The 25,584-nt window shown below is 45.7% G+C and overlaps 1 protein-coding gene across 1 annotated transcript in view; it reads left to right on the plus strand.

Moving 5' to 3' along the window:
* The window catches only part of LOC147688747 (uncharacterized), a 380,809-nt gene that overhangs the window by 345,834 nt on the left and 9,391 nt on the right, over nucleotides 1-25,584 (plus strand). Inside the window, exon 19 of the mRNA XM_086941654.1 lies at nucleotides 20,180-20,259. Within this exon, the coding sequence (XP_086797780.1) occupies nucleotides 20,180-20,259 (80 nt within the window). The remainder of the gene's footprint in view (nucleotides 1-20,179; nucleotides 20,260-25,584) is intronic.

The following is a 25,584-nucleotide window of genomic DNA, read 5'->3' on the forward strand; positions in this document are numbered from 1 at the left end:
TCGTTTTCAACAGGATCCCATCTAACATTCGATGAGTCTGCTACCTCTGGCAAGATATCCTGTGGGTTTTTGCTGTGCAGCAAGTAATGTATATTTTCATCTTTATCAATGAAGGAGAGAGCAAGTTCTTCACTTTGAGTATGGGTAAGGGCAGGAGAAGTCATCAGTTTCTCAGTGCCAGATAGCTCCTTTACCACTTTAAAGAGAGTGTTAGTGCAGTTTTGCGCCTGTCAGATTTGTTGTAAGAAAAGCTCTGCACGGGCAGCTTTTCAGAGACTCTGATATTCACTTAAGGCCTTTTTGTATACAGTTTTAGTATCTTCATTATAGTGTTTCCTCCAATGCCTTTCCAATGTTTTACACTAAGTCTTAGAGCTACCACTGTCTTCATAAGGATTTTGGGGGCTCTGGACAAAAAATAATTTGGAGGCCCCTGTTGACCCATTTTCTGCCTACTCATGCCCTTTAAGCTTAACAATGTGTAATTTTACCATGAAGTTTGAGAAATAGAAATACAGAGTAGAGAGCCAGACTAAAAATGTACTTTCCCAGGGTGATTTTGGAAGGTAGGACCCTCCTGGGAAATTTCCACCTTTGCTCTTTCATTAAAACGTCTCTGTGAGCTACAAATGCATACTAGTGCAATTGCCTACTGTCTCTCTTGATGCCCCCCACTCAAAGGCTTTGGGCACATACCATCACACCAGATAGGTAGCTGATATGATTGATACTTATATCAAAGAAACATGACCTTTTGTATTTTCATTTTCAGTTGTTACTTAAGTGCTGGTGCCTCAATTCCTTTTCCTAAGATTGTGAGGGTTTGTTTGCAAAGGACTATGGGAGTGCAGGTAATCTGCATACATACAGAACTAACAAACTCAACGACACATTAAAAGAATTTAAGAGTAGTGCTAATTAGAGTTTTTTGGATAATTGGAAAATGTATTTGTGTCCTGCTGGGGGTCTCTTGTTTTTCTGTGCTGCCTTACAAGCACTGTTGTCCTCGTCTTCAATCACATAGTTTAACCTGGATGCAGGCTGCTCGGTCTGGAGGCAGCAAATGTCCTCAGCTGCACACCTAGTGGCTACATTGTGCTTGGGTGGGGTCAGCCGCTGAGCCACATAGGACTCCTTTGCCCGCCAGTCCTTTTTAAATGTTAGGTTCTTACAGGTAATATTAGCAGACTTACATTTCTACGAAAGATGCACCACTCTTGTAAGTATTAAAAGGTGGTACCTCTTTTTTTGTTTTAAATACATTTGTTTATTCAATTTTCTGATAAGAAAATACAAATAACATTGCAACTAAATACATTTTTATACATACATTCTTGTTTGTCAATGTGTGGCAAGTGTTAAAGGTAGAGCAGGGGGGCTCCAAAATAAATCATGGAAAGAGGAGGGGAGAGATCTCTTAATCATACCTGCTACCTGCATCTGGAGTATTGTGTGTGGCCAACGGAGGGGGTTATCAAAATTAAGCGCAAGACCAACATAATGTCTACTCTGAAGCTGAGTCATCAGGCCTGCTCAGGACCAGTGAATGGTCACTGCTTGATGATTAGTGCACAGCTGATGTGGCCTCCTGATGGGTTCCCTATCTGAGGCAGTGCCTCCCCTCTCACCCCCCATGTCCTGGTCTACCCCACCTCCCCACTGCATTCCCCCAGTGCGTCCAACATGATCGACCATATTTCAAGGTCCCCTTTCGCTTGTTTGTCAGTGTACACCTTCCCGAGCCTGCCTTCCTCTGCCATCACCCACTCTAGATCTGTATTCCATTTAGTGAGAGCCGACAGGACAGGGTCGGCCCAGTGTGTTGCTATATGGCGTTGTGTCAGCAGTAGGCCCAGTTAGGCAAACTTATATCGCATTTTTCTCCCCTTCTTAGGGAAGGGCTGCAGCCACAGCAAACAGTGACGGATTGAGTTTAACACGGCTATCCTTGTCATCCTAAGTTACCCCCGAAGCACTTCATTTAAGTATGTGGAAAGATGCATGCAGTTCCATGCAATATGACAGAAATCTGCAAGTGTGATCCAGCATCTAGTACATACCGCTGATCTCATTGGGTACACCCTATGCAGACGTGGTGGTGTCAGATATGCGTGATAAAGGAAATAAAAGTGCATCAGCTTAAAGCGGGTATTGCTAGTCACTTCACACACTTGCTTTCGAGCCCTACTCCATTCGATGTCCGATAGTGGCATCTCTTATTCCCTATCCCAAGCTGCCCGTTTCAGGGCAACGCTTGTTTATCTATCAGATTTTAAGGCTATGTTTAGTCGGAAAACAATTCCCTTAAAGGAGCCAGGGTCCACGATCACCTGGAGAACCTGGGACCACTCCAGTTCCTCTGGGAAAGCTGGCCATACTTCACGGACAGTACGTGATATGCTTCCCTATCGCAAGAGCTGTCGGATATTAATTCCATAGTGTGTTTCCACTTCCTCCATGAACATAAAATTACCGTTCAAATACAAATCTCTCAGAGTCTGACATCCCCCTCTATCCAGCTCTCGATGTTTATAGATGTTTATAGATGTTCATAGATTCATGGATGTGCAGGAAGGGGTGCCACCACCAAAGTGGAAGAAGCAGGGCGTACAGTGCTTTCTTTATAATTTCCCAACGGCCAATTCCCCTGCACGTGCTACAAGAGAAACACAAAAAGGGGTTCCCGGCAGTAGTCTCACACATCAGCAAGTGAGGGAGTCGTGCAGGCCCAGTTGACCCTTACATCAAACTCTTTTCCCATTGGTGTCTTCATTACACCATGAACTGCAAAAGACCAGATAAGTAATACAGCTATAGATCAGTAAGTCTCAGCCTATCCTCATTGAGATCCTGCTTCAGAATTTCCAGTCGAACCCCTGCATCTGTTGCATGCCTTTATCAGGTCAACTAATAACTTATCTATCTGATGAAACATTGCCAATGGTAGGGCACAAAATTAGTTTTGCATCGTGTAGAAGCAACCTGGTAGCAGGACAATTTTACTCAGGGCTTCTCTGCCCATCACCAGCAGAGGCAATGAGGTCCAAAACCGGACAGAGTTTATGAGGACTTCTAGGATCCTACCCATATTTAGCTCATACTGGAGTTGGTGGTCGTGGATGAGTTGGAGACCAAGATATCTTAAGCTACATATTTCCAATGGCATTCCCACTGCTGGGAGAACTGCCACGTCACTATCCAGCAGAGAGGCTATGGGGTAGAGCACTGTATTATGTTGGGTGACGCAGAGTCCTGATACTCTGCCAAAATGCTCCAGTAGCTACATATGAATGGGTAAGGAGCATTTAGGATCTCTTACATATATTAACATTTCATCTGCGTACATTGACACAACATAATTATTATCTCCCCCTGGGACGCTCCAGTAGTGTAGTTGGTCCCTAAAATATATTGCTAGTGGCTCCATTGCCGTTGCAAATAGGAGCGGTGACAATGGACAACCTTGTAGTGTTCCCCTTTCAACATTGAAGGCCTCGGACACCTCCGCACCCATCTGCACTCTCGCAGTGGGCAGTCTATAAAGCAACTGGACCCATTACAGGAACCCGGTCCCCAGGCCCATACAGCATAGGGCTTCCCATAGGTACGGCCAGGACAGTGTGTCGAAAACCTTCTCTATGTCCAAAGCCACCCCAAAGGTGCATGCTTAGGAATCATGCATCACGTGCGACAGTTGACGCCGGTTCATATGGGAACCCCTCCCCGGTACAAAACCACACTGATCCTCCCGCACTACATGTACTATAACCTACCCCAACCGGAGTGCTTAAACCTTTGCAAGCAATTTAACATCTAGATTCAGCCTGGATCTACAGGGTCCTTGTCTGACTTTAGAAGCATAAGTGTAACTTCTCTTATATGTGAAGGGTGCTCGCCAAGCTTATGCACCTCCAAAAGGGTGTCCAGGAGCGCCGAGAGCAAGGTGGCCGAGTGGGCCTGGTAATATTCAACCAGAAACCCATCGGGACCCGGGAATTTCCCTCTCATCATAGCTCGAAGTGCTTCCCTCAATTCTTCCAATGTTATGGCCTCCCCTAGTCCCTCGCCCTGTGCCGTCGTCAAATGGGTAATGGTTACCCAAACCAGGAACTCTTCCTCCCCTAGATACCCTGCTGGTATCGGCACAGTATAGAGCCCAGTAAGATGATCACGTAGTAGCTGCGTAATATCTGTCTGGCCCATAACCAGCGCACCATCAGGAGCTCGTAGAGCAGAAATTGTTGGTGGGAAGCATTCTCTTGTAAGTAACCAAGACAACATTCGTCCCAACTTATCACCCTCTCTATGGAGATGGTGCCAATATTCTTTTTGGACGTGACAGTCCAGCCTGTCCCACATAGTTGCCACTGCTCTGTTGGCCTCTGTTAGGGATGTCTTGCTCCGCTCTTACTCCTGCATCTGTCGCTGCAGTTCAGCAAACCGTACTTCCTTTTCTCCCAGTTCCTGTTACAGCTTTCTCCCAATACCGTATGTTAGAAGGCGGTAACTCTTTAATATTATTCTAAAATAATAAAACAGAGGAAGTGCACTATCCAGCGACAGGCGTACTATTGTCATTAACGGGACTGTACAGGTATAAAGGTAAACCCATTCCTCCAAAATGGTGGGGTGGTTCAAGATTTTAGGATAAGGGTTCTGGTAAGTGGTTATCGTACAACGATCCTAGTAACTGTATCTGCTGGCCACATAAAGCATTGGCTACCACTACTTATTTGTCATTGTTTAAAATACATGTAGGAAAACAGTGCTGGCACAGCCACCTGAACTATCCTCAGGAACTACCAGATAATATGTTGGTACCCCCAGCTGAGTTGCGAAAAAGAAACAATGGTGTTCAGCTACACTGTTTCATGGGACTTAGAACAAGTCATAAACCCCATGGCTTACATATTCTGTACGGGGAGACTTCAGCAGGATGACAAAATGGTGTTTGTGATGCTTGCAAGCAAGCACCTCCTCTTAGGTCTGGTGCAATGAGTTCCATTTTAGATCGAGCAGTTGGGCGGCTCTAAGAGCAGACAAGCGCCTAAGCCGCCAGTCTGTCTGTCTGCCCAGCCAACACAACCGCCCTCAGGCCATATTCTGTGCGTGGGAGTGAAACCCAGTGGGAAAAATTCATGGCTCAGTTTAATATTTGAATGGTTACTGCAAGATATCTGTTGAGAAGGCTGGCTCAAAAGGGAACTTCAGAAAAATAACGATTCAATCAACTGTACTGAATGAATAAATGATATATTGAATATGAGGTTAAATGTTTCCCAGAAACATTTAACCATAGCACGTGGAGCGATACATGGATCTGGTTCCCGCCTTAATCGATACTAAGGAAAGATAACCCCATGCAATTGTACGCATCTGATAGACAACAATAAAATCCATTGTTAGACCTGGCACCTTGGCGTGGGTCTCCCTTCCATTTTTGCTGTTGCCTCATGAGTTTTTGCTGGTGTTATATGTTTTAGGCACTGTGGCACTGCTGTCCAGTGCAAGTGCTCCCTATTGTAAATTGATGTATGGATTTGTGATTCCATGATTGGCTGCTTTGGTTTACCTGTCAGACCCTAGTACCGTGCACCAGGAGTGCCCAGGGCTGGTAATCCAAATGCTGCTAGTGGACTTGCAGCACTGGTTGTGCCACCCACCGAAGCAGCCTGTAAAAGTGTGTCTATGGCCTGCCATTGCAGAGCCTGTGTGCAATCTAGTACTGCCATGCTGACTGGGCGACTGCACTCACTTGCCAGTCCCTAAACCTTCCCTTTCTTCATATCAGACACCCCTATGGTAGGCCCAAGGTCAGGGTGCATTGTAAGTATAAGGTAGGACATGCCCTGGTATGTGTGGCATGTCCTAATTGTGAATTACAGCCATTTTCGTTTTTCACTTTTGCAAGGCTACCCATTCTCCATAGGCCAGAATGGGCAGTTCGATTATTACATCTTATAATCCTAACTGACTCAGGGAACATGGTAGAAATTTGAGTTTAGTATGCCTGAACTCAGAATGATAAAATACATATTTTAGTGAAGTTGATTTTAACATTCTGTGCTTGAAAATACCACTTTTAGAAAGTAGATATTTTCTTGTCTAACTATCCAAGCCTGCCTCTGGTAGGTTGCATATTCCTTGTCTGTAGTTTGAGTGACAGGGGCTGGGGGATTCCAGGAGACAGGGTGAGTCAGCCCAGTGGTGAATATAGAGATCTGCATCTAGATGGGAGGGAGGAGATGTACCTGGGACCTGAATAGGGCTGTGCCTTCCCTCCACAATGCTGGCTCCACCTCCTGTGGTGCGACTGATGTCTCTGCCCTGCACTGTGAAAGGAGAGAAGGAGTCATGTCAACAGAGTGCTCCAGGGCTGTGCCTTTCTGCCACAATGCTGGCTCCACCTCCTGTGGGTGTCTGATGGTTCTGCCCTGCACTGTGAAAGGAAAGAAGGAGTCCCTTTCTCCCAGTTCCCATTACAGCTTTCTCCCAATACTGTATGTCAACAGAGTGCTCCAGGAATGACCAGAACTGGTTTGGACTAGGCAAAGGCCTCTCTGCCTTCAGAGAACAAAGAGAAAAGTAGTATAAAAGAGGGGACCCAAACCCCAGAGAGTTGGATTACTTTTGGACAACAAGAAGAAACCTTTGCTGAGGAGAGGAACCAGAAGAAACTGAGAGACTATCCCTAAGCTGAAGTGCTGCTTGGGTGATTGGCCTGCAGTGGTTTCTTGACTGCCAAAGAAAGGAGAAAGGACTTTGTGTGCACTTTATTCAACTTGTAAAGGATCTCCAAGGGCTTGAGAGAAGAGCTTGCCTTCTGCTGAAGTATCAGGGACAACAGAATTTAACCACCAGCTCCCCAAGAGTTCTTTGGAAGTGCCTGCTGCTGTTTTGGGCCTTCTGAGGAACTGCGTGTCGCAAGAAGCTGGAAGCGTCTCGCAATGAAGAAGAAGCGTGTCGCAGCCGCTGCCGTCGCATCGTGGATGTCGCTGCTGTAGCTGTCGCATTGCACCGCATCAAGAGAAGCGTCTCGCAATGAAGAATAAGCGTGTCACCATCGCAGCCGCTGCCGTCGCTTTCTGGATGTCGCCGCTGTAGCTGACACATTGCACCGCATCAAGAGAAGTGTCTCGCAATGAAGAAGAAGCATGTTGCAGCCGCTGCAGTTGCATTGTGGATGTTGCCGCTGTAGCTGTCGCATTGCACTGCATCAAGAGAAGCGCCTCGTAACAACGGAGAAGCGTGCCACTGTTGGAGCTGCTGTCATCGCATCAAGGAACAAGGGTGTCGCTGCTGCAGCTGTCGCATCGAGCGGAAGCGTCTCGCATCGTCTGAGAAGAGTGTCGCCACCAAAGCCACTGTTGTCGCATCACGGAACAAGGGTGTCGCCGCTGCAGATGACTCATCGAGTCAAGACTTCTCGCAACATCGGAGAAGCGTGACGCATCAAGAAGAAAACAGCGTCTTTATTTCTTTGCACCAAAATGTTATCGCATCGTGGCGTTGCTCGCCGCATCGTGCCGGAAACGCAGGAATGAATCAACGCATCACCATCTTTGCAACACTTTCGTTGCCCTGCGTGTCGCATCTTAAGGTACATTGACTCAGAGTGTCGCATTTTAAGATCTAAAGAGAACAATGCTAATTCTACCATTTTAAGTACAGTATTGTGGATTTTTGTCGTTTGTGGTCTTATGATAAGTCTATATAAAGAATACTTATTTTTGATATAAAACCTGTGTGGAGTCCATCTGTAGTGTTGTCACTGGATTACTGTATGTGTTCACAAATGCTTTACAAACTGCCTCTGAGATAAGCCTGTCTGCTCGTGCCAAGCTACCATGGGGGTGAGCAGGGGTATTTTAAGAGTGTACCCCCTTACTCTTACTAGAGGCAAGGGTCCCTATTTGTCACAAGTACCTACTTGTGCCAACTAGAGACCATTAAATATGATAACCCAGTTCTTGCAAACTACTAAGCAACAGAGGAGGTGTCAGTCAGTCAGTCAGTCAAAAAACTTTATTCGGTTAATTAAAACCATAAAAGCAGTACATGATACATACAATCAGATTTTTAAAAAACAATTAAATAGGTGGAAAGAATTGATTGCTACTCCTTCTAAAAACAAAAGGAAAGGGCACATTCATTATGAAAAAGGGATTTGGTAGATACAGGGAACACCTAAAAATATCAGCATATGAGAGACATTCTCGCCAGAGTTTATACAGAAAGTCAAATTTGATGATTTAGTGGTGCGGCAGCTTAGTTTTTTCTGTCTGGCGGCTGCTACTAAAAAACAGGCTACGCCATATGCAACCGGCACTGAGTTCAACATCTGTAAATATAGTAATGCTGGCCGTACCTGAACGAAATTCAAAGGTTTTAAGATGGGAACAAGGATTTTTTTCCGCGGCACCAAATAGTGCTCACAGAGCATAACCAAGTGCAAAGTGTCCTGTATTGAGAAACAGTCACATGTGCAAGGGGTAAAATGTTCTGGTGTGCCCCATTCTGTATGCGTGCCAAGGATGAGATGGGTCAAATTAAATCTAAACCTTATGAGCAGAAAGCGAAGATAGGGCTTTGTGACATATTTTAAATAGGGTTCCATCGCTGTGGTTGTGGAAAGTTGAAAAAGTAATCTGACCTTAGGTTTACTAAGTTCAGCCGATTCTCTTTCGCATTCCAACAAAGTCCGAAAGTGCTGCTTCACCCACTTTGCATCCTCTTTTTTGAGATGTTGCGGTAGAGAGTACATTTCCGGACGCCCTAGCCTTGCACATGCCGCTCTAACATATGCCAGCCACGGAATAGTATGAGCTTTGTCGAGAGATATACAATCCTTAAGGATGCAGTGATTCAGGCTGATTTCTTCATTTGTCCAGATTTTAATCCAGCAAAGCACTGGGGACATTTTTAGAAGATCAGAGACATAACCCATGCCTAGTTCATTATGGGTTGAATGTGTGGGGGAAGATTTCGGGAGAGTCAGCAGGGCCCGTATAAAGTTGTTTTCGGCAATTTGTATGCCTGGAGTTGGAACATAGCCCCAAATGTCTGCCCCGTAGGAAGCGATTGCCAAACATTTGGCTCTGTAGATCCTGGTCATAGCTTCCATAGGTTTCGAGCCCAATCTTTTGGAAAAGCTCAGGAGTGCTGTTGTCGATCTAATGACTCCATTTTCCTTGAGTTTCATTTGTGGCTTCCAAGTTCCTCTCTCGTCAAAAGTGACGCCCAGATAACAAAAGGAGGGCACCCTCGAAATTGGTGAATTGTTAGAGCTGAAAGATCTAATCTTCATATTTTTCTTTCGAGAGCCAACGACCATAACATGGGACTTGACGGTATTAATTTTTAGATCAAGCGCTTCCATGAACTGGCCGAAATGGTCCAAGAGTTTTTGAAGCCCTATGCCAGCCCGCGCTATGAGAACAGCGTCATCCGCGTATAGGAGGACCGGAATAGGTAGCCCCCCCCATACGCGGAATGTCCAGGGTGGCTGGGTTCAGAAATTTCCCCAAGGCGTTGATGTACAGTGTAAAGAGAAGAGGGGCCAGGATGCACCCTTGTCTGACCCCTCTCCCTGATCTAAACTTTGCTGTACACCTACCATCCCTTGATGCCCTAACAGATGCAAACAAATTAGAATGAAGGTCATGTAAAAAGCTAACCAAGGTAGTGTCCAATCCCAAATTTCGTAAGATGGTCCATAATTTTGAGCGATTAACCAAATCAAACGCGGAGGATAGGTCCATAAATCCCAAATAAAGAAACCCCCCCTTCACCACAGTGTATTTGCTAATGATTAGATGAAGGTTCAAACATTGGTCAATTGTCCCTCTGTGTGCCCTGAACCCGTACTGCAAATCTGAAAGGATCCCGCTCTCCTCCAGCCAAACCTCCATTCTGTGCAGGATGACTCTGCCTAAGATCTTGACGGCAGAGTCCAACAGGGAGATTGGTCTGTAGCAGGCCGGGTCCGCCCTATTCCCTTTCTTGAATATAGGCACAATTATAGAGGTAGACCAGGAGGGTGGGAAGCCAGCTGTCGGAATAGCATTAAAAACGTTGGTTAAAATTTTGGACCAGAATTGTGGGTACTGTATATAGAGATCTGCTGGTACCCCATCGGGTCCCGGGGCCTTGTGTTTGCTGGTATCTCTAATCGCCCTTTCAACTTCCATGGTGTTAAAATCCATAACCAAATTGGAGTGGTCATGGGTTTTGGCAATTGAGGCAGGGACTGTAGACTCATAGATTTTGCCAAAATGGGCTAGCCATCTGTTATCCTCTATGACACAGTCTAAATCAGTTGGCCCATTGTCAGAAAAAAAGGGCTGATTTACAATGGCCCAAAACTTTTTACTGTCTCTCAGCACCTCCACAGATAATAGGCTATTCCAAGCTTCCTCCTTAATTTGGCTTTTGCGATTATGGATTGTGGTTTTGTATTCCCTCCTTAGCTTGGCCACTAATGACGTGTCTCTGGGTTTTTGTTTAATGGCTTTCAGCAGAGCACTATGTATCCCCGAACATTCCTTGTTGAACCATTTGTGGGTCTTTGTATTCCCTTGCCCAGCTGACTTTCGTTCCAAATTCTTACTAATCCTGGAACAGATCTCTTCATAAGCTGTCAAGACCTTAGGGCCCTCAGCAGTTGGGTCCAAACACACTGCCATACTGGCCTCCGACTCTTGGGCGATTGAATGAAAGAAGTCCTCTGGAACAATCATCTCCCATTTCAGGCGCCTTCCCTGCTCTTTAGATTTCAAGTCCTTTGGGGCTGCCATACTTGGCGGGCTGCCAGTACGGAAGCAATCTACGTCCAAGGACAAGAGGACAGGATAATGATCCGATGAAATAAGGTCAACTACGCTGTACTCATGTGCCTTTGCCAAGGCCCCATTTGAAACAAAGATATAATCTATGACTGTATTGGCATCTCTCCCAACAAAAGTTGGGGCTCTAGGCTCGCTAATGCCTTGGTAGAATTCGAAGAGGTTTAGGTTAGCTAGAAGGAACTCTAGGTACTCGCCTTCGGCTGTATGCTCAAAATGAGGAATGGCTTCAGGTGGTATACCCCCGTATCTATCATTAAAACAACCTCCCTCACAGGGGTGTATGTTAAAATCCCCCAGAATAACCAGTTCCGGGAGGGTAGTGCAATCACTCCTATAGGCTGACAAAAAATTTAACAAAGAAATTAGATGTTCATTTACAATGGCGGACTCCTTTGAATTATAAAAATTAATCAACAAAAAAATCTTTGAGTTAGGGAGGGTCCACTCCACCGCAAGGGCATTTGTTAATGCGGTGTCTATTTTTTTGAAAACCCCTACTAAATCCAGGGAGCACAAGGTGAGTAAACCACCCTTTGCTCTCCCTCTTATGCCTGGAACTGCCGGAGTAGAAAAGCTGCAGAAACCATCCAGGGAAAAGGTATGTGTTGTATCCCACGTTTCTTGAAGTCCTATGATGTGATGTTGTTTAATGAATCTTTGCCATGTTGGGTCTAAAGCCTTCGCGTTTAGACCTGCCACGTTCCAAGTGAGGACTTTGCAGAGAGCTAAGTCTGTGTTAGGGGCAATCGGTATACCCGCGCCCCGGCTCTCTCTCATCATCGGGCTAGTTCCGGGTATGGGGGATAAATTAGCTGTTATCGGGTCCGCTGTGGCAACATCCTTGCGGGGACGCGTTGGATTTGCACAAACACCATATTCCCCTGGCGAGCCCTGAGTATGTCAATCCACCCAATCTGTAGTTGACAGACAATCAAAGCGGTTTGCAATAGGGAAATACAAGGGATTAGATGGGCCATTTAGTGGCTGCTGGTAAAAAAAGGGATGGATGAGTTGGGAGCCATGCGAGGGACCACCTTGACGTGGTCTACCTCCCCTAGTCCCCACCAAATTCCACCCCCCATCCCAGCCTTCCTCCCTGACTGGAGGTTGAATGTCCCAGGGGAAGTTAGGCCTTTGTCTAGGAATCCTATCGTGAGAGCCTTTAAGCCAGCTCCAACGATTATCCGCTTGGTTGTGGGGAAGATAGAAATACGAGAGAGGTCTGGCAGTCACCCTGCTCGCCTGGTATCTTGGGGCCCTGCTGTTACAAATAAAATCTACTACCTCCGGATTTTCAAAAGTTACCACCACACAGTCCCCCTGCAAATTTTTCTTATTGCCTCCTACCCAGGGAGCCCTCTCTATCATTAGGATGTCAGTGGGTATGTTTGGTGGGAGAGGATAACTATTCGCTAGCCAGTGACAGACTTTATTTTTGAGTGCCTGATATGATTCTTCTTCTGGCGAACGAAGTTCTGTAACTCCGGTAACGATAACCACATAAGGTGCGGCATCCGGGGGGAGGTGAATATTTCTACGTGACCTAACCTTACCCTTATCCTGTATGTCAAGATTGGGGGCCTGGGATAAACCATTGCCGGGTGTGGGCTGGGGAATAGTGTTGTTTTTAGAAGAGATCAGATTAGTATCTGTTTTCTTAATCTGCTCTACAACAGAGGGTTTAGTTTTAGATCCTACTTGATTTGAAGTACTACTGGGTTTCTTAGCCGTCGTATTATTGGTCTCCGACGCTTTATTAGGAACCGTTATAGTCTTTGTGGGTTTAGGTAAATTAGTAACCTGAGTGGACTTTTTATTTAAAGCAAAGCTAGGGGCACTTATGTCCTTGTGTATATTTTTTAGGACCGTTTCCAAACAGCGTAATCTTACCTCTATGGGTTCTAGTAAAGCTTTTAGCATGTTAAAAATTACTGTATTATTTGAACTAGAACCAGGCTCCTCCAGTGGAGGTGTTATTATTGAGTTACCTGTAGGGCCGCTAAGTTGCAAAATTTCTTCCAGACTTTGGTCAATTATGGTATCATCTGGGAGACTCAGCAGTAGGCCAGGGTTGTTAGGAGGTAGACCCTCTATGGGGATAGGTAGACTGACTGAAGGTTTTTCAATAGTACGAGAGTTAGGTAAAGTAATAGCCTTCTTCCCTTTCGCAACCGTTGAGGTGTTGGTTTTGCGTTTTTGTTTAGGGATTGCCCCTTCTACCCGAGCTCTTTCTATTAGGTTGACTATAGGGTTACTAATATTTGTTTCACTACTTTGCGTTCCACTTTCAGTCAGTATGTCAAGGTTAGGTGAAGCTTCCAGGTCCTGGGCAAGATTAAGGGCATCCAAGTCCTTATTAGGTCCGGGATGATGTACTAACGCCTGTGCTTCTCGCCGGGAATCCGTTTTCGGTGTCTGAGCCTCAGCAATGAGGCCAAGAGAAGAACGCTTGGCCATAGCCAGGTCTTGGGAAACTCTCCTGTCCATGAGAATTATTCCTTCGTCGATAAGTGCGTGTGTGCGGGTAATGAAGTCGTCCAGGGTCCCTGTGAGTTTTTTAGCTCCTGCAGCGGCCATGCTTCTTGTTTCACGGCAGGACATTACCCGTATATTCAAGATGAATAAGAGATGGGTTGGGAGCAGTATATACTCGACCAGGATTTCTGGCCCAGTCCAGTCTCCTCGGGCCTCTGAGGGCCACAGAGGGCCCGCCCTTTGCCCGGGCTTAGCCCCGGGCGCTCCCGCGCGCTCCCGCGCCGCGTAGATCACTGCTTTTTATGAGCAAAGGGCGGGTTTTGGGTGGGCGGGGCGATCAGGGAGAGCGGGCCAGGTGACTCGGCCTGAGGATTGCCGGGACTCCTGGGAAAGCGAGTCCCGGTTCCTACACTCGCAGCCCTGTCTCACGCTCACACGCCCAGCAGCTACCTGTGGTTCCGGTGACAGCAGCGGCGATGCGTTCCGTGAAGCGGGTTCCGCGAGTAGTAGCGGTCCTTCCTCCTTCCTCCGTGAACAGCAGCAAAGTCAGGTGATTTTCGGCGTCCCCACACGCTATGGGAGGCAGGGTCTTTTAAGGTGCTTCAGCTGGGCGGGGCGGTCAGGGAGAGCGGGCCAGGTGACTCGGCCTGAGGATTGCCGGGACTCCTGGGAAAGCGAGTCCCGGTTCCTACACTCGCAGCCCTGTCTCACGCTCACACGCCCAGCAGCTACCTGTGGTTCCGGTGACAGCAGCGGCGATGCGGGACCCGCGAAGCGGGTTCCGCGAGTAGTAGCGGTCCTTCCTCCTTCCTCCGTGAACAGCAGCAAAGTCAGGTGATTTTCGGCGTCCCCACACGCTATGGGAGGCAGGGTCTTTTAAGGTGCTTCAGCTGGGCGGGGCGGTCAGGGAGAGCGGGCCAGGTGACTCGGCCTGAGGATTGCCGGGACTCCTGGGAAAGCGAGTCCCGGTTCCTACAGGTGACAGTGGACATTTTATTAGTGTCTGTGAAGAGTGGAAGCTGGAGTTCAGAAAAGTAGTCCAATGGCTTTGTTGTTTCTCTCCCCTCAAAAGAGCCTCCTGTTAAATCCCAACACAGTCGCTGGCAACTTGGGAACGTTAATCATGCCCCCAATATGCTGCTTGTTGGTACTGAAAAAGAGCGACTCCTAGTGGCAGAAGAGTATTACATCCTGCATTTAACCCTGGACTTCAAGAGTTGATATTTAGTAGAGGCATAGCCACTTGAAGCTCTACATTGCAATTGTGTAGATTTTCAAGTACTGCTCTGACATCACAAAGAATATAAAAGCAGCTTTTAACAACAATCCATCATTCCAGAGCATTAAAAAGTAATTATCTTAGAAAAATGTGCGATGTTTTTTAATTTGACTTTATGTGGCTATAGCTGGAAGTTGGAATTAAAAGAGGCATTGGCAAAGCCTATGGGTTTGACTTCTTGGTATAAGAAATATTTGGTAATAGTAGGGTGACTTTGTGCATGTTGCCTCGGCTTGTCTTAGAAAGAAAGTCCCATAATGAATCAACAACTTGGGCGACAACATTGTGGGATCTGGGCGCAGAATCCCTCTGATGAATAGACCGTATTGGCAGAGTTAAACTATGCCTTCAAAAAGGAATGTTATGAAAGGGACACAGAGGATGAAGTTTACGTTGTTAGTGGTGAACTTGAAACACATAAAGCCAAGGGTAGTAGAGGGGTTACCAAAGACCTGCTCTCTCTGTAGTTCTTTCTATGCACCGTTTTTGAACAACTACAGCCAACCCTAAACGAGACATGCTTAATATCTTTGAAATTAGTTTGCTTAAAATTCAATGTTTTCAATGCAAAATACAATGAAAAGTCATTAATTGTTCCTAATCTTCTGTGAAATACAGAACTGTTTGCACCTGATAGTCTGCATTAAAGCCAGCCTTGCTAAGTCTCTACTTGCATTCTCTCTCTTCCATAGTGAAGCCTGTGTGTCCCTTAACAGAGGTGTCTGTAGCTTTACACTGGATTGTGGGTGTCCCACTAAGGGCAATCCTTACTCTGCCCTCACAGTGAAATTTAGCTTCAATCTGACCGTTCCAAATTGCACCTTTCCGTTGTGTAAAACATATTGCAGCCTCTTCCCATTTCACACTCCTCCTCATCCATATATTAAAAGAACAAGGCAGGATCTCATTTCTTAATCCATAGGGCTTTTGTCCTTAAGGAGATATCTTGTTAGAAGGGCAATGGTGACTGCCACAAAGCTCAAGTGGAGGGGAAGGGGCGGGGGAGGGGGACAGGACAGGTGATTAGGGAAGTATTAAGAATAAAAACCTTTTTTTTTTTACCTGTTCTGCCGCCGACGCTGCCATCCACCTCGGTGCTCCTCTTTTCTCCTGATTGTGTCCCAATAGTCCCTGGGACACCAGCACAGGCTCCCCACCCAATCCCATGGCTGCTCTCCAGAGCATGAGAGCAGCGCCAGGATTGGTCTGAGCGGCTCGGTTTGCTGGTCAGACAGCGCCTGGTAGTCTATGCTGTTTCTCCACAGCTGGGTTGGAGAAATGTAAGTGCGGGTGACAGTTTGGGTGGCCTAAGATGACAGATCAAACCGTCTTGCACTCATATAGTGCTGCACTACTCCTCCGCTGATGTCATCATGGCCTGCCGAGACTTCGCTGCCTCTAGCGGGGAAATAAAAATAAAATGGTAATAAATTGTTTTTCCTTTTTTTAGGTCCTCATAACAAAGTCTTGGCCACAGTTTGGGAGAGGAACCGGGATTCCTGATTCTGGGCACCTCATCCCTCCATGCTCCCGCCGTTCTTGAACAGCCTTTTTACAACTGTTTGTTGAAGCTGCTCTTAGTCGTTTCCCACTAATCACCTCAACCAGTTGAGCTTGTCTTAATCCTTGGACTTTATTATACCAGGATGCCACTATCAGCTTCATCTGACCCACATATATTAATTTCCCTTATTAATCTGGAGATCTGCCTTTAAGAAACTGTCCCACATTTTCTCTCCTTTGGTTGATTGACAATCCAACCTTGCAACATGTCTAGTAAAACTTAGCCACCCCTGACAAGTAGGCAGATGTTCAGAAACCCAATTTATGCATATTTCCTCACGTGCAATAGCAAATAGTATGAACAGGAAAGAAGATTTAATTTCCCCCAAACCAGGTGTAGTTGCACTTACTACCCCAAAGATAATTTTAGATAGGCTCACCTCGATTTTGCCCCCCAAATTTCTTTCAAAACTTCTCCCACCTCTTGCCAGAAGGCCTGGATAGCTGGACATTGCCCTAAAAGATGGATGTCATCCACATTCTCCAAGTCGCACTTCGGGCAGCTTCTTCTTTTACTTCCTCCCATTTTCGCCAATTTCCTGGGGGACTAGTAGACCCTGTACAATGTAAATAGATGGTTCCTCCTGAGTGCAGCAGATTTTACTGATGCCCATAATGTAGTAGCCGATACTTGCCATAAATATGGGACATCGCAGCCTGCCATGTCCAGGTTCCAGATCTCCTCCAGAGACATCAGGTGGGCGTTGTCCCCCTCTACCAATGCCCAGTACCATTTTGAGACTTCTTTCCTGTATTTATGGGTGTTTTGTAGCCCGTATTTTCAGCAGGGGGGTGACACTCTTCAGCTATAGCGGAGGAGCCTCCACTGTAGAAGCAGACAATGACCTCTGGTGACACTGCTTGCGCTGTACACTTTCACTTGCATTCTTCACCCAGTAGTTCAAACCTGCCTACTTAAGTTATGGGTGGCACCACTTTAGACAACACCACTTTCACAAAAGTTCAAGTAATATATGACATGCTGGAGCCTACAAAACTTTCAGGAAAATTATGCTACATCAAAGATGGCCCAGATATGTTGCAAACCCCTCAAAAGATTTTCTTTTTAGGTCAATATAAATATCACTATTTTTTTAACAATGTTAAAAACATTTAACAGCTATGTTCAGGTTTAGCTGGATTGTTCAGGAGTACTCTCACTTTATTTAGCAAATCATTTCCACGGTAAACAGAGCCCACCCCTTATAAACATAACTATTGTGCAGCCGGTGGGAAAGCCAAGCAAACTAAAACTTTGCTGCTAATAACTTGAAACCTGGGCTTCTATGGGAATTCACAAGGGCATATTATCAAGCCCATTATCGCCGCTTTAGCGGCAGTTTCCTGCCAATAAAAGCGGCGATAATGTATCGCCCTTTCTTGATAATATGGCCCTCGGTGTGATCGAGAGGGGTGGCTCGACACGTTATCTTCCATGGGGTATAAAATGAGCACTAATGACTTCAGTACAGTTCTATGAAACGGAAGACATCAATAAAACACTTTTATGGTCAGGCCATTGAGCCCAAAATAAGTGTTCACAATTTGCAACTGGAGCCATGCTAGAGGAAGCAGAGGCTTACTTCCCTGTTTCTGGCCCTTTTTAAGAAACCTATGATAGGCACCGGTCATCGACCCTCCAAAGTGCAGGCGAGTTGAGGGACAGTCACTTCAACCCAAATGCTCCTCAGTGTGAGAATTGATTTCCGGCTACATGCAGCCGTCTGTGAATCCTCCATTTGCAGTGGTCACATTTTCATTGCACACAACAAACAAAGCCCTCTGAATACTGCTCTTGGAGAAGGTCGATTATTTAAACAGGACCTGAGTCTTTTGTTTAATTCTATTGATCAGCTGGGGTCATTTGTCAATTGACTCGGTTCCGGGATGTAAAGAATCAGCACAATGTATCATTACCTTCTCTTGAATGGTTAGGTACAAACAGTTCCTCATGGTCAGATGGCTGCTGGGAGTATTGACAATGTGTTTGGTTGTATTGTCTTCTTTATCTGACTTTGATCGCCATATAATGATTTAGGGCTTTTAAAAAAAAAGCTGCAAACTTGTACGTTCGCGGAAAGCTTGATGTGCCTTAATTGAAAACTGAAGCATTCATACTAAAATTTAGGGGTAATGATGCATACTGAGACTTTTTGACTACAATTTTCATCTTTAGCCTTGATGGATAGAGATGACTCCTGCTCCACAATATCCCTGGCTGAGGTGGTCAGTGTCAATGGTGCATGTCTGCCTCCATTTACACCAGCACAGGTTTGACTGTACAAACATGGAAATCAAGCCAGAGGCTTCGTCACAAGAAAACAGGGTCACACCGTTGACATAATGTTTTCCTCTGTTGGTCTCTCTACCTTCATTCGCCTGACCTTCTCCATTGTGGCACCATCAGCACACTTCCCTGTTCCTCATCCAGCTGGGTTGTATGTTGACACATTGTTTACAGAAACATCGTTCTACCAAAATATTGTGTCCAAAACATGAGGAAGTTAGGTGTACATAGGCAAATAATGATTTACTGTTTTTAACTAAACATCTACATAACTTCAAGGAATGTATGACGTTACAACGCATACTTTTACAACGCATACCTTTACAACGCAACATCCATTACAACGCATGCCATTACAACAAATTTTTAAAAACTACCTTTACAACGCATTCCATTACAATGCAAACTACCTTTACAACGCATACCATTACAACGCATACCATTACATTGCATGTATGGTAAGTATTGGATAGTGTAGGGGTAAAAATTACTATTCTAACTCCAGGGGGGTGCAACAGTAGGGTAAGTGTTGGATAGTGTAGGGGTAAAAATTACTATTCTAACTCCAGGGGGTGCAACAGTAGGGTAAGTGTTGGATAGTGTAGGGGTAAAAATTACTATTCTAACTCCGGGGGGTGCAACAGTAGGGTAAGTGTTGGATAGTGTAAGGGTTCTATGCGTTGTGATGGCATGCGTTGTAATGGTATGCTTTGTATGGTATGCGTTGTAATGACTGTGTTGTAATGACATGCGTTGTAATGTCATGCGTTGTAATGGTTGTGTTGTAATGGCATGCGATGTAATGGATGTTTCGTTTTAAAAGCTTCGTTGTAATGGTAGTGCGTTGTAACAGTTGCGTTGTAAAGGTTGTTTCCCAACTTCAAGATATACATGTTCATAGCTGCCAAAATGCCCAGGTCCATATGTAATGTGCTGCTCCAGTCTAGTTTTTTACTCTAAATTCTGGGACGTGTCGTTCTGTTTTATAGTGGAATAAACAAGACTGCAATTCCGAGAATTCAAATAAAAAACATGGACTGCAGCAGCACATAATGCATGGACCTGGAAAACTTGGCAAGGCTGTATGGTGAAGCTACACATATATAGAGTTAAGAAAAGTAAACCAAAACTTACCAACCCAAACTCAAATTGTCGATTTTTGGTTACTTGATATTCTGGAGTCGATATTACGGTGGAACACTTCCAGCTGGATCCCCAGAATCACGCTTCATCTTCCCAGTGGCGCCTCTACAAGTGATTTTGGTGGTGGGGCATACAATGAGCCACTGATAAAACTGGCAGAGCCAACTGCACAGGGCAGGCATTAAAAGTGTATATGTGTGTCTGTGCAATTATATATTCACTGAAAAAAACAAAGGTGAAAGTGGAGTTATGGGTGCAAAAAGTTTTAGGATTTTAACTTACATTAAAAAAAAATTCGAAATATTAAAAAAGCACTACCATTTAAAAAACAGAAACCATGGAAATTTGCCGAGGATTTCAGATGTCATCAGTGATTTAGTATGTGAGGTCATACTCAGTGCATCACAGCGGTGCAAGTTATACTCATATCATTTACATATAACTGTCAAATTTCCCTGGTTTTATGTTTTTTTAAAAGGTAGTGCTATTTCGCCCCATACGCTGATAGTGTTTAAAACGTGCAAAAACTGTTACAAGTTTTGTTATAACAATATGTTAAAGAACTTTGCCTGCATTTTCTTTCAGACTCAAATCCTAGGTACGTTTTGAGGAACTGGATGGCGGAATCTGCTGTACGCAAGGCTGAAAACAATGACTTTTCTGAGGTAAATTAATTACAGCATTCTTATAGCTGGTGTGATACAGCAAAACTACAGAATAGATGGTCTGTGTTGTTAAGGGCGGTGGTGCGAGAGCACCCTCACTAACCTAGCATTAGCAATGAGGATGTTTCCAACCAGTTAGTTAAATTTTGAAAACTATCGTAATTTATATTGAAAATGTTCGAAGTTAACTATTTTGCATACTTAATTTCAGAATCGAATAATAATGCAACAAAGCTATAGTGTACAAATGTTGCTGTATTTTTAGAAGATTTGTATCTTTTCACACTTTTAACCCTCTAAAATAGGTTTGGGAAACTTTTAAAACAACTTTTTTTTGCATCTCGAATTCCTGTTTTTCTTTTTTTTTCCATAATTGGGATTTCTTTGGCATAAGTTGATTTCTGGTCAATTCTTATATTTGGTGTAGTGGAAACACCCAAATTGGATTGAATTAACATTGTAGTGTGCCGGTGATACCACTCGAGGGTCCTCTGACCAAATTCATATGTGAAATTAAAAACACTCGTCTGTATGTTCATTGATGACTTCTAAATTGGTCCATTACAAAATAATTTTACATTTTCTCTTGGGAGGGTGACCAGGCTGCTCTCTTATAACTACTGTTACCAGTTTATCTGCTAAGTGTGATACTTTCTGATGGATATTCTGACGGCAGAACAGCAGCGCTTACAATAGTGTTGAAGAGGGTCTGTTTTTGCCACCACTTACTCTGCACATGGCATTTCTGGTCTGTCAGCGAAGTTTTAGTTGGGAGGCTAAGGGGTGCTGTCTCCAGTTTCTTTCTGTCAGCTGGAGGGTTCTCCGTACCTCCTGACTATGGTTGCCCCCAAATTTTTGCCCTGTGTTTTAGCTGGTTTTTGACATAGTCGACCTGGGACCCTGCCAATCAGGACCCCAGGCCTACTGCTCTCTCTGTAAAATGGATTCCATGTACCCTAGGTGCATTTACCAATTGGTACTGGGCCACCTTATCAGACCCTGTAACTCAGGGCATAGGTGTACCCAGGGCCTACCAGGGGCTGAAGCATGCATTATGCCACCCCTGGCTGGCCTCCTAAATTTGACTCAACTGGCTGCATGACAGCTGGGGCAAAGTCGTGTAATCACCCTTTGCTGTAGATGTAGTATACCTATATCTAACCCTAAAAATGGACACACAGATTCCTATCAGTCACTCCTATGGCAGGCCTTGACAATCCTGAAGGCAGAGTGCTTGGAATCGTGTGAGATGGTGCTCTGGCATGAGCTGAGCCCATCTGCAGCTTGCGGAACCAAGTCCTAATAGCTGTTCCATGATAACGCATACCATATACTCTTAAGTGCATTATAATCCTCGCGGTTAAATGCTATCTTTGGTATTGCTTTATCAAAACATCTCGAGTAAGGTGTCATACGAATTGGAATACTAACCCCTCGCCAATTCTGGCGACGGGGTTAGCATTCCACCCTTCTAGAGGGACACAACATGTATGTAACTGTGAACCCCGGTTAAAGTTAAACGAAGCCTCAGCTCCACAAAATGGATGCTGCCACCACAGACACGAGTCTGACACCCTGCAGCTGGGAGTCCTTCCAGCGAGGGGAGCCTGGACAAAGGGTTTCCTGTCCGGGGCGGTGCTAGCACCATCCCAGACAGGGTTTTGTGTATCCTGGGTAGGCAGGGCTTTACAGGAAGGTGACTGCTGAGTGGCACCCCGGTGCTCACTACGCATAGGCCGGTCAGAACCAGTTCCAGGGGCACACCAGCCTCTGGCCTGGGGAAAGTCCGGCATGGGAGAGGGGTGTAACCACCCCCCTCTTAGTCCCACCCATAGGCAGGACCTAGTCACCGGGTCAGCCCCTTTTCTTAGTATAAAGATAGGAGCGGGCCCCCTGTTCAAATTAGATCATCTTTGGAATCAAGACACGACTTTCTACGAAAGGACTTCTTCAAGATTCTCCCTTGTGACTAAGGAGTAGTCACCCTGCATCCGCAGGCACCATCTTAAGAACACTGCGGTCTGCTGCAAGTCCTTCCTCAGGAATCCGACGACCCAGCTCGACGAGACCCGGCTTCCCTGGCACCTCTGACCTCTACTCACCTCTACAGCCAAGCTGAGAACCGTGAGTGCGACGAGACCTCGAGGGACCGGCTATCGCCAAGACTGCACGACTTCTTTCCAGCAAGCCCGCAGAGTGACCCTCTGGTGAGTGCTTTGGGGTCCGAGAAGCCCCGACCCTGAGCAGCTCCAGCACCGAAGTACAGCCTCCCAGCATCTCCACGATCTGCGTGGGGCCCTTCTGCTTTTTGCTGCTCACCGCGTTGTTTGGCTACTAGCCCGCTGGCTTGTGGCCTTCTGAACGACGCCCGACGACATCACTGCTGCTGGTCTGGTTGCTCCAGACTGGCCCTCGCTCCCTTCCAAGAGAGGAGCACCCCGGACCCTCCTGGTCCACTCCAGACGCCATTTTGAGTCCACCGCGTGGGCTTGAATTAGCCAAGGCTTTGTTGCCCAATCCTGGGTCCAGCGACGCCGACAGCTTCATCCATCGTGGGACAGCTCGCTCCTCCATCCTGGTCGCCGACAACGCCTCCTGGTCCGTGAGATCTGCAGAGCACAGCGTCGCCCACTCACCTAGCCGAGGTGACTACCATCCAGTGCCCTCCTGGTGCCACCTGACTACTGGCTAGTAGTCACAAACTTGGTCCCCTCTGCTTTCAGGTATCGTCCATCTTCAAGATCCAGGCTTGGATCACTTCGAACTCTCTTCACTGGTCGCCTGCCAGCATCTTCCTTCCAGGCTCCTGGTCCGTCTACGAGGATTCCCGACGTCTTTTGAGACCTATGCAGCTGCAGCCCCTGGGCTAGGTAACTTCGGCATTTCGGTGCCCCAGCATAGCCTCACTATCCAAGGGTCAGAATCCACTTTCGTTTTCCTCCTACCAGGTCGGGTTCGCCCGAGAACACTAACTTTGTCTTTACTAGCTACCATAGACTTTGTCCCGCATCACGCGTGAGAGTGCACACTCTGCACCCGAGTCCGACGGGTCTCCTAGAAGTAATCTAACGATTCTATAGTCAAGTCCTAGCGATTCCAAAGCCTATTAGTACTGTACTTACCTGCTAGTAATTTCTCATTCCACTTTCAGAGTATATGGTTTTCCGTGCCCCTCTGGCATTTGTATATACTGTGCTAACTTAAGTATTTTCGTAAGAGTTTTGTTTTGTGCTTAGTACCCTGTCCTCATAAAGAGTACAGGGCTGTTGTGATTCTAATAAATACACTGTTTATTTTCATAACACTTGTGTGGTGTCCTTTCACTTGGTGTTCAAGGGGTATATGTGTGGTATAACAGCTGGCTTAACACGCCCTCACGAGTCTTTAGCCTTAGACTGCTCGTATCCACGCTACTAGGATAGCTGGTCTATAAGGTTGACTTACAACCAATCATCAATAGGGTCGTTGGACTGATACATAGTGTTCACTAGAATAGTGAGCACTGCATATCAGGCCACCTTCTCACAGTTTTGTCTTTGATTTGGGATCTTTTTAGTTTTAGCGGGGCAAGATCATCAAGTATGTCAGTCTTAGTCGAGTTGTAGTTGTCTATAAGGTCGTTAACCATTAAGAGATTTGAGGGGGAGAAGGTCATTCTCACAATGTGCATCCAGCTTCACAAGATCTAGGCTCTTTGTGTCCCTGAGCCAGCATTTCGATTTCATAGATTGCACTGGCCTTGTCTTGTGGGTGCCAGGTAATAGGAAGTCGTATCCTTAGCAGTGATCCAATCCAGGGTTACGCCTTTGTGTGTTTTGGTAGTGTGCAGGCTTGAATAAGGAATAGGTCCGCAAGGATGTTTTTGAGGTATCGAGGTGCTAAGCCATGTTTGACCTTGGACATATAGCATAGAGCCTTAAACTCTATATGCTTAGAAACCCTGAGACAGTGACATTCTTGGAACAGAGGAGTAGTAGATGCTCTCAGAGGTAAACGAAATAGCAACCACGCTGCAGCATTTTGAACCATCTGCAGACGTAGTATCAAGGTCATATCAGCCCCCAGGTATAGCACATTCCGTAGTCCAGTCTGGACATGACCAATGCCTGAACAACAGTTCTATGGGCTGCTAGGGGAATTAAGCACAGAATTTATTTTAGCCATATAAGGGTTGAAAAAACAGATTGTAGTGACCTTAGTTATCTTTGGTTTCAGTGAGAGTTTATCCTCTATAATAAAACCCAGATTTTTTGCTGTAGTGGACAGGGTGGGAAAAGGCCCTAAAGAGACCGGCCAATGTCTGGAACCCCAGAGGGCAGCAGTGTTCCTCTGGACCAAAACATCGGTTTGATTACCATTGAGCCTAACAGCGTTCTTATTCATCCATAATGAGATGTTCCTCAAACCCAGATTCAGCAAAGATGTATCATGGTGCTGAGCAGACAATAAGGAGAAGATTATCTGTGTGTCGTCAGCGTATGAGAAGAGAGTAAGCCCTCATTTCTCTATTAGGTCTGCTAATGGTTGAACATAGATTGGAAAAAGCACAGGGCTCAAAATAGAACCTTGTGGAACATCAGAGGTCAAGACAAGAGGCTTGGATCTCATGTTGGCAGAGGAGATCTGAAAGGAGCGGTTACTCAGGAAAGGAACAAGCCTCCTCCGGGACGAACCTTAGAGGGACAGGGACTCAAGTCTGCCAGTCAAGATGGCATGAGACACCATGTCAAAGGCTGCGCTTAGATCAAGCAGAATGAGTGCAGCCATTTGTCCAAATCCAGGTGCTGCCTAAGACATTCAGGTACGCTGAGAAGAGCGCACTTCGTGCTATGCGCCGGCCTGAAGCCAAACTGTGAGAGATGGAGAAACTAGTGGGTCTTAATGACTGTTGAGTGTTGGGCGTTAACATGTTTTTTCAAAATTTTGGAAAAAACTGTAACAAGAGAGATATGGGGTAATTTGACCAGCTAGCAGGATCCAATTTGGCTTTTTTCAACAATCACATTTATTACAGCCGCATCTACAAGTATGCGCTTAGCAGGGGGGAGTGGATCCAATGGAGATTCAGACTTGATGAAGTGCTGGGCCGTTAGGAAGGATGGAAGATCCATAAGCGACCATGTGCTTATTTTTGCGGCAGCTGTTGGGTCTGATAATTCCTTCACCACCTTATAGAGTATTTTCTGGCAGTGTTGAGCAGTGGTGATTGTTTTCAGTGTAAAAAGTAGCATGTGCTGATTTACAAAGAGCATGGTATCTTTTTAAAGCCACTACATAATCAGACTTAGCCTCTTCATCATATTGTTTCCTCCAGTGTCTTTCTAA

This window comes from Lissotriton vulgaris, chromosome 10 (assembly GCF_964263255.1).
Source record: "Lissotriton vulgaris chromosome 10, aLisVul1.2, whole genome shotgun sequence".
NCBI classification, from domain to species: domain Eukaryota; kingdom Metazoa; phylum Chordata; class Amphibia; order Caudata; family Salamandridae; genus Lissotriton; species Lissotriton vulgaris.